This window comes from Rhipicephalus sanguineus, chromosome 3 (assembly GCF_013339695.2).
Source record: "Rhipicephalus sanguineus isolate Rsan-2018 chromosome 3, BIME_Rsan_1.4, whole genome shotgun sequence".
NCBI lineage: Eukaryota > Metazoa > Arthropoda > Arachnida > Ixodida > Ixodidae > Rhipicephalus > Rhipicephalus sanguineus.
Genome location: NC_051178.1, coordinates 78,259,926 through 78,274,447, shown reverse-complemented (window position 1 = coordinate 78,274,447; position 14,522 = coordinate 78,259,926). Strand labels below are relative to the sequence as shown.

The window sequence follows — 14,522 nt, the reverse complement described above, 5'->3', positions numbered from 1 at the left end:
ATGCGGGTACAACTGACGGAGCCAGCAGCTCCATGGAAGCTGCCCACTCGGAGGCCATCGGCCAAGACCTCGCCGATCACACTAGACCACGAGCACCGGGTTTGCGAGTCGCCTTGCCGAAACTCCAAGTGCCCGTCTTCAGCGGCGAGAACGGTGAGCGGCAGTTGGTAGAGCATCGGACGCGTTATTCGAAGGTCGCAGGTTCGGTCCCTGCCCGCGGTAAGCTATCTTTTTGTCCACTTTTCTTTCTTCACAATTACCTGACATTTATTACTAAAAACATCCCCTATACTTTCCTTGTCATTATTGTCTGTTAGTTCTCATCAATATTGTGTATAACAAAGAAAACGAGCCCTTGAAATTAACACTTCTTTCCTTCACTCATGCGATGGTCTCGTTCTGGCAGACTTGATGCTTTCAGGTGGTATGCGAGGGATTATTGGTCAGCTGCCAGCTATTAATAAGTTCACGTGCTACGTGACGCCAACAAGGCAGAAAAAGAGTGTTCCACACTCGCCGTCATGGCTGCTGGCGGCGCTGACTTACGCTCCCACGTTTAAATTCACACATATCACCTATAAAGTGGACGGGGGGATGGCCGCCGCGGTAGCTCAGTTGGTAGAGCATCGGACGCGTTATTCGAAGGTCGCAGGTTCGGTCCCTGCCCGCGGTAAGCTATCTTTTCGTCCACTTTTCTTTCTTCACAATTACCTTACATTTATTACTAAAAACATCCCCTATACTTTCCTTGGCATTATTGTCTGTTAGTTCTCATTAATATAGGGGTTCTGGGAGCACTACGAGGCGACCATTCACACGCACCCCGATCTCACCGGTATCGAGAAGTTCAAGTACTTGAAGACGTACTTGGCCGGCGCTGCGAAGCGGGCCATTGAAGGAATAAGCCTTACAGAAGCGAACTACAACATCGCCGTCAAAGTGCTCACCGAAAGGTTCGAACGAAAGGATCTTCTCATCGACGACCACATCGACAGCCTCCTTGCCATCGAACCAATCGAGACATCGTCGGAAGTAGCAAGGCTGCGTGACCTGTACGAACAAATACAGTTCAGGACCGGCTTTTTGGAAAGTCTTGGCATGCCGTCTTCAGAGTACGCGGTTGTTTTGCACCGGGTGCTGATGTGCTCATTGCCAGAGGACCTGGCGATCCAATACCGAAGGCTCACTAAGACCGGCGCAGACGCCGCGGACTCTGCAGTCCAATCGAGAGACGAGCTAGTGAAGGCAATCTTGAAGTTCCTTCAAGTGGAAGTCGAAAGTAGAGAGGAGAGTCGAGCGTCACGCGAGAGGGCCACTTCAGGGAGACCGTCGACGAACCGCAGGGCTGCGGACACCTCACCACCGCCACATCTACTGTCCGCTCTAGCCCTTACAGCACGGTCATCATCGCCAGGTGCCGCTTCAAGGCCTGCACAGACAATATGTCCCCTCTGCGGCATCTCAGACCACTTGACGCGTGATTGCCGGGCCGCGCTATCCGCAGAAGAAAAGCACCAGCGCCTTTCCAGCAATAGCTGCTGCTTCAGGTGCGGGAAGCAAGGGCACATTGCTCGCAGTTGCCGAACCGCAGCCTGGCTTAAGTGCGACCGATGCTCAGGACGCCATTTTCTGCTCTGTGCGACATCTGGGGCCGACGAGGATCCGACAGTCCACAACCGACTGGAGCTGAAAACCGAGAGGCGGCCACACAGCGAGAAAAGCACGTAACAACGGCTCCTGCTAGCAGCACGCGTTCGTCGTCGGTGTTGCTACAAACAGCCACAGTGTGGGCATCCGGAACCCGTGGCTGTGTGCCAGTGCGACTGCTGCTTGACACCGGCAGCCAACGAACGTTCATACGAAAAGACTTGTCGCAGCAGCTTTGCCTGCCTTCCACTGGATATGAAGAGATGGCTGTCTATACATTCGGTGGGTCAAAGCACCCACGACATTACCAGTGCCGAAGGGTGAACGTCACGCTCTGTGGACGTATTGGGCCGATCGTCGTCGATCTTGAAGCTCTGGAGGTGCCAGAGGTCTGCACAGTAAAGGGGCCAGCTTTAGAGCCAAACGTTATCAATATGATGCATCACCGCAATCTGACCTTTGCTGACGAAGTTCAAGGGGACCAACCTCAAGACTCTACGATAAGCGTTTTGATCGGTTCAGACCACTACTGGAAGGTAGTGACCGGACGCGTCGAGCGCTTCACCGACAATCTGTATGCAGTTGAGACCATATTTGGCTGGGTCATTCAAGGAATGTGCGCTAACGTCTACCATCCTTCGACACCGCGTAACATCAGTGCGACTGCCTTGTTCCTGGCTTGTTCCGACGACTGGCGCAGTGAAGTCCGACGTGGAGACCCGTCAGAGATGTGGCGCTTGGACGCCATCGGTATAAATGACGGACAAGAAGACGACGTCAGCAAGCACCCAGCGCTCATCCACTTTCGTAGCGCAGTACACAAGAACGCAGGATGCTACGTAATACCGCTCATGATCAAGACGCAAGGTCTCACGTCTTGTAGTAACCGAAGTGTGGCTGAAACCAGACTCAAGCGTCAGCTTCAGCGGTTCCAGCATCACTCAGAAGTTCTGAAGGAGTACCACGCCACCATCAGCGAGTACTTCAAAGAAGGCCACGCGGAAAGATTAGTGCCGTCGGCACCCCTTGGACCGACCGTCCACTGCCTGCCTCATCATGCGGCAGTCCGACGTGAGGCCATGCCTACAAAGGTCCGCGCCGTGTTCAATGCCTCATCCCACAAATATGGTGAACCCTCTTTGGACGACATGCTCGATAAAGGAATCGATTGGGAGGAGCCTCTACCACCTGACGTCGAGGACTTGTGGAAGAAGACGGCATCGGAACATCCTCAGCTTTCTGGCCTTCGCATTCGACGTTGCCTCTCACTGACATCTCAAGATCAGGTAGGCGTGACAGTGGATGACCACCCTGTAACGCAACTCTGCGTGGAACCCGAAGAAGCACGGGCGCTGACACGATCGCACCTCCCAACCAGCAAGCACGTCGAGGGGCTACCAGCAAGAACTTGCGACTGTTGGCATGGTTCCACCATGCACGACTCGCGAAAGCGTGTGAACCACAAGGAGCTTTTCCGACTGTGGAAACAAAGAAAGAAGGCTTGCGTCTCGAGCGCTCCGATCGCTGCGAGCCATCGTCTTCGTCGCGACTGCGCGTTTGTGTCTTCGTCAATGTCAATGACGACAGCGTGTCAGCGCTGCAGTGGGAATTCGTCAGAGTGGTCGAGGCGTTTCCAGGCAGGGACTGCATCAACAGGTATTTCGAACACGCCCACCCAAACCACCGGCAAGTCCTGCACACTGCTAGTCGGCTGTATCTCTCGCAAGCAAACGACCATAGCGCGGCCCCGGGAGGATGTTGAATCTACCGCGGGAAAACGTTGGCGGGAAACGCCATGCCGCGCACAATACGCGGGAAGAAGCGGGCGTAAGGCGGGGCTGCTCGTGAGCACGCAATAAAATAAGGAAGAAGTGTTGAACCAGGGCAACACGGGTGTCGGCCTCTTCTCTGTCGCTACATTGCCAAAATATTTGCGGTAGGCTACTACCAGCTTCGCTTAATTTATGAGAAATTTTTGCAGAGAAATTAATTATTTCCGCAATCAAAATGGCGGAATATGTCCATCAATAAATTCGTATCCAAAAGTAACCAGTTACATCTTACAATTAACTTCTTGGTATTTTTTTTTATTTTGAAATCATAAAATGCAATATCACTTTGAAACCTCGCAGTCCTACCACATGTAAAGGCTTCCTTTCCGCTACAGCTGAACTGTTTGACTTTATGATCATGTGTCAGCAAAGCACTCTGGTGAAGAACGCAATCATGTCAACTTTCTTGCACTTCAGCCTGCTCCTCCGGCTCCCCTATGTACCACGCGCACGGAAAACCAAGTTTATTCTGCAGTGAATCCGCGCTGTTGATTTTATACTATCGATAGTACCATCGAATTTTAACACGAACGTGTTTTATGCCGGGGTCCACCACGGCTCCGGTGACGTATTTCCGTCACGGATATGACGTTGTAAAATATAAAGACTAACAGTGGGCAAAGAAAAAAAAAACCAGAAGAAAAAGTTCCGTCACCGGGAATCGAACTCACGACCGCTCATTCCGCAGCGCGCAGCGCGAAACGATTCGGCCATGGAGGGCACGTTCTTCGCAATGCTAACTTTTTTTTTTGCTTTATTGCCTGTTATTAGACACGTACATCAAACAATAAGGACATGAAAGAAAAGACAAAAGTTGTGTCAGTCCTACTGGACAGACACAAATTTAAAATTCCTTGAGCGCTGTCAAGGGTTCTACCCTCGACAACCACTCAGGTACAAACTCCTGAGCTTTCTGGAGTTCCACAAACTTAGTCATACACTCACAAAAATACATCTGTGCGGGCCGTGTGTCAGGATCGCAATAAAACCCCGCCATGCGAGCCCGCCATAAACAGTGAAGGGCAATTAGCATAATCAAGTCAAAAGGGAGTCCCTTTTCATAATTTACTGGCAGAAATCTTATACCATGTGGATCTAACGGCAATCCCTTCTTTATCGTCCTTTGAAGCACATGCCAAAAATAAACTCCTTCCCAGCAATTTAAGAAAACGTGGTCTATAGTTTCCGGTTTTTTACAGATGAGGCAATCTGGTCCCCAAGGTAAGAAAAGACCACGGTCTTCTTGAAATGCCTTGACAGATAATGTACCTGTGTGAAGCTTAAAAAAGAAAGACTTCGCGGCAGGATCCACTTGCATTCTCTTCACCCTCTTAAGCACATCTTGCCCTTGACCTCCAATGTATAGGGCTCGGTACAGAGGTACAGGTAGAACAGCATCACATACATCTTTGTAGAGCGTTTTACGTGTCACTGAAAACAGATACTCATTAGAAAATCTAACAGATAAAAAGCGTACACTTAGAATAACCTCCTTAAGATACCCGCAGACAGCGCCTGTCATGTGATTCGTACCAACCACATATCCAGGTAAAGCCCGCATCAGTCTCAGTTGACACACCGTACGCAGGAAAGGATCATTTGTGTTGCGGAAGAAAAGGAACCTGTTTACTACTTGGCGTATGAAAAGATGTGGTAATCCCAGCCCTCCCTGCTAACGGCGAGCTATTTATACACACCATTTGCGGTTGGCTGTACTCAGAGGTCTGTGTTACAGTGTTTTCGTTATCACTGGCGAGATGGCGCGACGGGCTCGAAGAGCGTAGAAGAGGGCTCTCGAAAGGTCGTCGCCGCTGCGACGAGCGACCGCGTCTACAGGGCGTGGTCGCTTGTGCGGGCGCTTATCTCGTGATCGCGGTGGTTTGTACGTCTCGCGTTGAGAGCACGAAGGTCACTTGGCCCACTGCAGCGGCTGCTTTTGCGAAAGGAGCGCGGTGCTCACGCAGAAATAAGTTACAAATGTGACAGTTCGCTCTCATCCTGTGTATGTTCGTTCCGTGCGTCCTTTCCGCTTGAGCAGCGCGTTGCAAGTTTCGAGCTGCTTGTCGTTCTTCGCGTGACATTACAATTTGTTGCTGTAGCATTCATTATATCGCCCTTGGGGCGAAAGAATGTGCAACAAACGCTCCACTACGTCTGTGAAGACACGTTTCACTTACGTGTTATACCGATTCCTATGACAGAGGGATCATCCATGTATTTTTTTAATATCGATAGCGCTATCGGTAGTATTTTTCACCATCGATAGTTCGATAGTGACTCAACTATCGATAGTATCGATAGTCCCATCGATAGTTCTGCATCACTACTGTAAAGAACTATGTCAATCCACGTCTACCAATACTCCGCAAACTCATATGTGCTAGAGCAATTAAAGGCACCTAAATTGAATACTAAGGTCGCTTAACTTTTTTCATGAATGGAAATGAAATGCAGAATGTGTATTTTATTGCGTCTTGTGATGCACATAAATGATCTTCTTTCTCATGGACACCTTGAGTACTTCTGACTCATTATACTGAGGCCGACAACGTAACTGCGCTTTTACTAGAATATCCCATTGTTAGCACAAACGACGTCGCACATTTGCCGTAATTCCTCGATTACTAAAGCGCATCTGGCTTAGTATAAACATGTTAGACGATCTTAATCATTGAGATTTCGCTTTGACATAAAATGCCATTTGCTTTTAGGGCATCTAGAGAAAAATGTTTTTTTGGTAGCCCCATACAATGAGCAACGCAATTTTTTTCAGCCATGAAGGCTGGTAAGCTTATCACAAAAGGTAGCAACTTAAGATATTCTGTTCAGGGTTGCCAGGTCTGGATACGTACCAGGTCTGGCTACTTCTTTAGGCCGGTGGTGGCGGAAATAACGCCTTTACTATTTCTTGGCTACTTTCTTGTTCACTATATTACAACCAAATTACTAAGATCTGGTGATTTCGCAGCCACTGCCTTTCTAGTGCGCGGTGTCTAACAAAGCAGTCAAAGCGTCTGTCCAGCTCCCATGACTTAGTTAGCACTTGTCTTACACAAAGGAAAAAAGATTCTTGGATGCGTGGCCAGGACTCGGGAAAGAACACTTGCATGGGGCCTCAATTTGCACACCACATATATCGCTGAACGCAACTTTAAACCGCCATGTGATGAAACCAAGACAATCGAAAGCGCTCCGTATCCAAGGCGCGCTGCAGACCTGTACATTACAAATCGGATATCCCGCGAATTGCTTGTGTCAATTTATAACATTAGGTGCGGGCTGTGACTCAAGAATATAAACCGCTCGCACATCGGCAGCGCTCAAAAAACAATTGCGAATATTACTACAATTTATGATTGAAACCCTGGAAGTGCGATTTCGAGCATTCATGACGTACCTATTTTAACGGCGGAGATCTTGAAGCTCAAAGTAGCGCCGTTGTCGTCCGCGAAAAACTCGGCGGGCATGCGACACAGAAAGCTCGTATGCGCCAAGCAGCTACTAGCATAGCATAGCCGTGCATAGTATAGCAAGTGAGTAGGAAAGGGAAATGACGGCGAAGATGAGTGGTGTCCAGATGAGGAGGCAGAGTAGGAGGAGAAGGTAAAGCATGGCTTAGCCTTGCATAGTACAGTTTACCAAATGGGATGGGAAAGAAGATTGAGGGTGAAGAGGTCTGATGTAAGGGAGACTAGGAGAGAAAAGAGGTGAGGGTAAACCACAGCATAGCCATGTTCAGTATAGTATAGCTAGAGGAGCGAAAGGGAAGCGAGGGTGAGGAGAAGGGAAATCGGGACAGCGGGCCAAATAGAAAGAGATTAAGAAAGAAAGAAAACTGACCGAAAAGAGAAGATGATGATGTAGAAACAGATAAAAAAATAGATACGCCGAGATCTTTGCTTTTCAAACAAAAAGCTATGTTTTGAAGTACTCCTTTTATTCTCGCTCGGTAGTCGAGTTGACCGACCTTGATAGTAAATGCGTTGCTTTTCACTTGCACTTCCATTCTTGTTGAATCCTGTTCCTTTCAAGCTTTGTTTTCTTCTACTGCATTGTTATTACGGTATGTACGGGTGTCAATACCACCCTACCGCGGCCCCTACCTCGGGGCTTGCAGTATTGTAAATAAAATAAAATAAATAAATGATCAAAGGAAGAAGGAGAACAACATGAAGAAAGATGAAGAATGAACTCAACCTGCGTTCGTCAGGTGGTGGCACTTGCTTGCAACTCCGCTGTTTATTCTTGCTTCACAAGCATGAAACCGGCTTTAATTTTTTTATTTAAGTCGCGAAAGAAACGTTGAGGGTCACTTTTGCGACAGTTCAAGAAACTTCGTCATCTTGCACGAAGTGATTTCTAAAGTGAAGAATTTGTGCTTGAATCTCGGTAATTCTGAATGTGAAAATATGAAGTCGTATTTATTTACATTTTCTGCAAAACGATTTCCCGCTTAGTCACTTAAATAAAAATGTCGCATTGGTTTCCCACACGCGTGGCTACTTTTGGCACCTTTTCCTGCCATGTGCCTAAGTTGGCGACTTTTTGGCTAGTTGTTCCAATACTTTGCCTATTTTTTGTCATTTCGACCTGGCAACTATGATTGTATTCCTCAGCAACGGTGGCAAATAAATGGAAGAAATGACTGAACTCCTACATGAAGAGAATATAAATGTATCATTGAAAATCAGTGTGCTGAAGCCGAACAATATCCTCGACAGTCTTGGAAACACGAAAGTAAAATGTGCTCTGACTGAATTAACGAAACGTTTACTGTACATCTATAAAAAAGAGCTTGCACAATGTGGATTGGTGTTTGGCAGCTATAGCACCGTCTAACGTGGAGGAACCCACTTTGATGCTTGATGGCACATCTCTATCACAATGAGGAACGTCCATGTTCAATGAATAACAAACCCTGGTGGAAATAGTTAACGGTGAAAGCGTAACCAGACAACGAGATGTGATAGCCGGAACAGTGTCGCATATTGGACGTAGAACTTGGTCGCCATCCCGCGGCATGTAAAGTGTGATTGAACACCACGGCCGGACTAGAGGGAAACGCAAAGCGCGTCGTGCCGCACCTGTAGTCTGGCCGCGATTTTTCTCGGTGCGCGGGGAACGTGATGTTACAGCCAGTTGAGGCAGGCGCGCGTCGCAGAGGTACTTTTGGTTTGAATTAGCGTGATGCTGTGAGCGAAGCCGACGCTTTTACGGCGCTTGGGCTAAGTTCGCCACCTCGCGGTGTGTTAAGGCATTGACAAAATTGCACTTCTTTTAAAAACGCGACGAATGGGACGGACGTGTAGCAACACGCGTCACAGGCGCTAATCGCGGAGGCCACAGTAATGATGAATTGCTTTTTTTACCGCTCCCAGAGGGCAACACCACCCCACCGACCAAGTGCATTGTGAGAGGACAGTGTGAGATATAAGAGGCGCGTGTGTACAAGCACTATAGAGTCTGTGGCCGTGGCGCAGTGGCTAGCGTGTCTGGCATCTGTTGTTGTGGACCGAGTGGTCGTGGGTTCGATGCCCGTTGTCGGAACGTTTTAAAGACTACAGTCTTTCTCTCTGGCTACCTGCCTGTCTGTCACACGATTCAGTCACGCGGCCAAAGTTTAAGCACTTGCTGAACGCCCAGCCATCTTAAACTGGTAGCTGCATTCATACTTGTGGACATTGTCGATCAAAAAGCAAATGTTACTCATATATGAGGCGCAACATCAGTACGTAAGTAATAGGTGGTGTGTTCCTTTACTAGAAAATACCCGGATACGTAATTCTAAAGACCCTACTGTTTCTTAGGCTGCGCCCAAATTGCTTGTGTTTCTTAGGCTGCGCTGAAACGGCGCAGAAACGGCCGGCAGAAGACTATCGTATTTCGATGACATTTGCAGCTAAACACGCAGATGCGCGGCCAATTGTTTTCTTTGCCATTTGTTCATGTACATTTGGTCGACCTCATTTCCGTGACGGAAATACGTCACCGAAATCTTGGTGGACCCCGGCATAAAACAATTTCGTGTTAAAACAACACTCTAAGAAAGGCCGCTACTGTGGCGTTTCGATGCAGGCGAAACACTTTACACCCGTGTACTGTGTGATTTCAGCGCACGTGAAACACCAGGTGGTCGAAATTTTCGGATCCCTCTATTACGGCGTCCCTCATACACATATCGTTGTTTTGGGACGTTAAGCCACACATATTACACTCTATGGAAAGAGCGTGAAAAAAATGATGTCTTTTTGTCGAACAAGAGCAATCGTCTATATCGCGTGCCTTACCTTACATCATCGTCGTGCTCCCGGTACTTCTGAGTACCAAACGGCATGCGTGTTTTCAGCGTGACAGCATTCTTGAGAGGAAAGTGGCGAGCGCCGTGTTTTCAAGAAAAGAAATGGAAGCAAGCCATGTTATGATTGATGCTGTGGGACAAATAGACGACCTTTTTACTCGATATTTTTCTTAGACTGTTCATGGTTAGCAACCAAACTTTGAAGTATGAGTAAGACCGTGTACATGTAAGTTAAATTTTTCAGCGACTCACGAAAACGTAATTCATCAAGGAGTGATGATCGGCTGGATTGCAAATGATTGGAAATTATCATTTGCGTCATTGAGAGGCAGTTTACTGGTGTCCGTACAGCGGAAAATGTGCAGTCATCGGGCTTGGCGGTACTAATGTATGGGACCGAAACTTGAAAGTATTTTGAAAAATCTTAGAAGGCGCTTGCGCTTCCCTCTAAAGAGTAGAACGCGATAGCACAACCAGGCCCCGTTTACATCGCCTTGTCAAACGGTAACAGGGTCTCCCGTATCGATGGTCTCATGAACCGTGTCGTGAGGAAAACAACGTATGTGCGTGTAACACTGCCCATTTGAAGTTCTCTTAGAATGCATGCCTATACTGCTGGTGTATATGCGATGTGCCCACTGCGCCATAGGTCATCATATTGTGAATCAGCGACGGTTATGTGGAGTGAGTTAATTAGCAAATGGGCTGACACAAAATAGAATCAGCTCGCGTTTGAACATGTAAATAAAATATTACTTGGGGAAGCCGTCGTGCTGAAGAGGACCGAAAAATAGGTAGTTGATGGTGATGGCGACTGAGTTGCGTGAAATGCGTGGTGCAGAACGTGGAAAATCAGTAGCGATGATCAATAAGTGGCTTCACTCCCATTATATAACGAATATATTGCTCATCACGGTTGTCTGCTCGTTCTGACAATATCTGCACTTATCTCGGGTCTTGTGCATAGAGCGCACTGCACATTGGTTAATGTAGCAAGCACGACCTGCATTACGAAGGGAGAGCTGTGCTACAGGCTGTGACTCCGAACTGCGACAGTGATAATATTTTGAACGCAAGGTTGCAGACATGATATTCTAGTTCAAATATTTCAATTTTGATCATTTCACATTTTTACATTGTGTCTACAAAACCAGAATTGCTGAGATCGGCCACCGCGTTTAGGAACTACTAAAAATTGAAAGTGAGATGAGCTAAGGATTACGAGCACTGCATGCGAGACTTCTCCGCTGTCGCTAGGCCTATCAGTATTTCTTCAGCAGGCCAGCACACTGCTCTTGGCGTCTGATTCAGTGTTAGACAAGCGACTGAATGCCAGCCGCTGGTACAAGCTGCTTACAAGTAGTATCTTGCAAACAGTGAATATATCTTTACCTTATTAGGCACGGGCGAGAATTTGCGAGAAATCTTTAAAAATACCTAAGACACAACGCTGCAAGGTTTCACATTATGAAAAGTATTCATGCTGCTGACGAACACACAAGAGAGAGCAGCACTTGGCAGGCAATGGGCTTTCGCATTGGGTTAATAAAAGATTCTACCATCGCATCCCACTATTTGTGCAGACTAATCATGGCCGATGAATAAAAATAGTTCTAACACGATTATCACAAGTGTAGGCGCCTGCAAAGAATATCTTTATAGTAATACCAACATTGCTGCACGTGAAGGTCTTTATAAAACAGACACGTGAGCAGTTGTTTTTTGTATTTTATGGCAACCAGGCTTCGCAGCCTAGAACTTTCAGGCCAATCATCACATGGCGCAGACCACGCCTGAATGTACGGGAACCTTCTCAGTGTCGTCCGAGGGCTCTATTCAGATCTAAAGCACGTTGGATACGTCATTCTGCAACTTACGCGCGAACCAGCGAGAACGCTGCTATGTACGAAAACGTATGCACAAAAGCCGACGCGTTTCACCGCAGTTCAGATGCACAGCTTTACGGCAGACTGGCAACGGTGCTCACCGCAATCTATATACTGTCGATATACTCTGAGTGTGGCTTTCTTTGTTGGGTACAAGTTCACCTAACTGTTCGTTCTTCGCCGGTTTGACTCTGCCTACTTCGAGGTCATAACCACGCAACAACATAGCATACTAATTGTGATGGTGTTTGCTGAATTTATTTCGATCTATATGTAAAGAATTGCACGAAATATTGACGACATCCTTGCATATCCAATAGTATACACATAAAGAATAAGAAATATCGTTTATTCACATTCATCCAAGCAAGAAATAGCAACATCGGGGGGATGCGGAGGAGTCACTCGTACCAGTAACAGCCGTACCTCGTAACTGTTTTACACGGTGTTTGATCGCCTAGTACAGTTTTACAAAATATCGTAATGACGTGCATGGGTTCACTGATTTTTGAAGAAGCTTGCAGTTGGAATAATGGGGCACTACTGCTAGGGAGCGCTTAGCCACGAAGAGCCGCCACTTTTCATTACGCTTGCTAACGAAGAGCAGCCACCTTTTTTTACGGGGAGGTGCCTGAAGATACGAAAGAGACATATAGAATTAAAAGAGAGAGAAAGAGAGAAATTGACAAAAAGTAATGGAAGAAAACAGAAAAAGAAAGAAAGACACAAAGACAAAGAATCAAAGAGAGAGACAGAAAGAATGTAACCGGCGTTAGCCCGAACACTTCAGGATCGAGCAGCTTCGCTGCTCCAAGTTTTGCGAGCCTCAGTGAAAACTTCCAGCGATCTTTTTTAATATTTACACTTGCACGCCGTCCTTTCCTTCCTCTTCACGAAGGTAAGCACGTCACAATAATATAATATGCACCATGGCGGTGTCACTTAAGATATCTATGTCTCCAGTGACATTCGTTTTCGTCCATGTGACGCTCGTCTGGTTAATACCCCTGTCTCTTCATATTTACGTTAGCGCACTTGTTAAAACAAGACAAAGGGAAGGCACGTACACAGCGCTGTGCCGGCGTCGTTCCTTTGTCCTCTGGTTTTTAACAAGTGCGCTAGCTTAGTAAAACGATTACCAACATGTGCAAACATCTGCCCTGTGTATGCTTTGGCTTCATCTCGCTCTCCGTGAGTGAAACTGCCCTCACTCAGGGTGTCATTTTTTAGTACCACAGTGCACTTTCACAGCATGACGCCATGTCATGTGCTTTTAGTCGTGTTCTTTTCACTGGGCGCAATGATAGTTGTTTTTGGGGAAGAACAATTTGCTTGTATTTATCGTGACGTGTATCCGCCATCACATTTCCCAAACTAACGCTGTTGTAACAATACTGCTGGTCTTACAACGAGTAATGACAGTGTTTATTTTGGCTTTGGCCTTTCTGGACCGCCAGGCGCGCCGAAGGGTGAGGCTCTCCTGTAGTGTGGAATCAGCTGCTCACTTTCTTACGTTGTGCCACGCGACTAGAAGTACGCTCGAGAGAAAGGCGTGCAAGAAATACATTTATAGAACTATAGCATAAACATCTCCAATATCGTAATACTCTACATGCGAAACGACCGCGTTAAATCGCGTTGCACGTCTAAACTGGCTCTGTTTCTGTCAAAATAACCATTCTAAACAACCACAAATTCATAGAAAGCTATTCAGTTTTTGTATCTCATAGGACTGCTTTTCGGACGATCGTTTACACTCGCATGTATAGCCAGAACTGTGCTTTCTGGACTGATATAAGGCATGCACGTCACAGTTCGTGGAGATCTCACAGCCAACTGCAAGGAATGCCGTCGAGCAGCGTCAAGCTGTAATGTTTTCTATTGCACACTGACTGCCATTCACGTGGTGTGCGAGTCGCACGTACTAGTGCTCAAACTCAAGTGCAACCCTGTTGAAGACGCGCCAATCGTGATTGTACGATTGGCCCCGGTTCCTCTTTAGCGTAGAAGTGCTTTGGTATTAGATTTGGTTGATGCATGCATCGCTCGATCAATCTCATCAAACATGCATGTAATCTCATGCAGTTTACAACTTCAGAGTAATTTCTGTACTAGATTATTAACTGTCTAAAATTAGAAATTATTCCAGTTAACATTCACTGCTTGGCTTGTCTTTTGTAGTGGTGTTTACAAAGTAGTTAAGTATTTCTTGACAGTACTTCTCGTCGTACATGGTGATATTTCTGTTCCCACACTCTTCTCTATAGACCAGGTCACATTGCGGATTCCAGGCATCCACGCTTCCCTCTCTGGCCCACATTTCGCATGCGTTTTTACAGCCTACAGCAGCTGAAAATAAAGAAAGAAATATATCCATGTATGTCATGCATTATAAATTAGGACTAAACAAGATGATAGGACATATCATATTTCAGATGTTACTACAGAAGACAGGTAAATTATTTATCGGTTAAGGGGGCATGACAGTTCAAATGGTTCGTCTTGGTTTAAAGGGACTGTCTACCGCTCGGAAAATGTTTTCGAATTGTGGTGAAAAGGAGAAGATCGTTCGTCACATTGGCGGCAACGAGCATGTTTTTGCCCCATAAAAAAGAAATTATATTCTTAATTTGATGTTGAAAATGGTGAAGGAATTACCACTAGCGTCACCCAACGGCTATGTGGTTCAATCTACTGGTAGGAAAAGAAATCCTCGCAGGTAGATTCATTTTGCCTAAAAACAAACATATATAACTTGAGAGAGAGAGAGAGAATTTTATTTGAAGGCGGAGAGGTCGGCCTGAGCTAGTGCGCTCTAGTCTGCTACTCTGCACTGGGGACAAGGGAAAGGGGGAAAAA

General features: G+C 46.7%; 2 protein-coding genes across 3 annotated transcripts in view; one reads left to right on the top strand and one right to left on the bottom strand.

Moving 5' to 3' along the window:
- On the top strand, positions 1 to 6,199 carry LOC119385594 (uncharacterized). The gene is made up of 4 exons (XM_037653003.1): positions 1 to 153; positions 847 to 1,547; positions 1,619 to 2,933; positions 6,191 to 6,199. The coding sequence occupies exons 1-4, from the start codon at positions 1 to 3 to the stop codon at positions 6,197 to 6,199; spliced, it is 2,178 nt and encodes a 725-aa protein (XP_037508931.1).
- Positions 6,200 to 13,557: 7,358 nt separating this feature from the next.
- Positions 13,558 to 14,522, bottom strand: part of LOC119386764 (uncharacterized) — a 72,501-nt gene continuing 71,536 nt past the window's right edge. For both annotated transcript variants that reach the window (XM_049413235.1, XM_037654040.2), the window contains one exon: positions 13,558 to 14,012. In XM_049413235.1, coding sequence (XP_049269192.1) covers positions 13,813 to 14,012 — 200 coding nt within the window. In that variant the 3' untranslated portion in view covers positions 13,558 to 13,812. The remainder of the gene's footprint in view (positions 14,013 to 14,522) is intronic.

What these genes read in the sequence shown, in the direction of transcription:
- LOC119385594 (XM_037653003.1), top strand. Translation starts at nt 1, where the DNA reads ATGCGGGTACAACTGACGGAGCCAGCAGCTCCATGGAAGCTGCCCACT. An exon ending in CGTCTTCAGCGGCGAGAACG is followed by an intron (nt 154 to 846) that starts GTGAGCGGCAGT and finishes GGTATCGAGAAG; the next exon opens with TTCAAGTACTTGAAGACGTA. An exon ending in AGCAATAGCTGCTGCTTCAG is followed by an intron (nt 1,548 to 1,618) that starts GTGCGGGAAGCA and finishes ACCGATGCTCAG; the next exon opens with GACGCCATTTTCTGCTCTGT.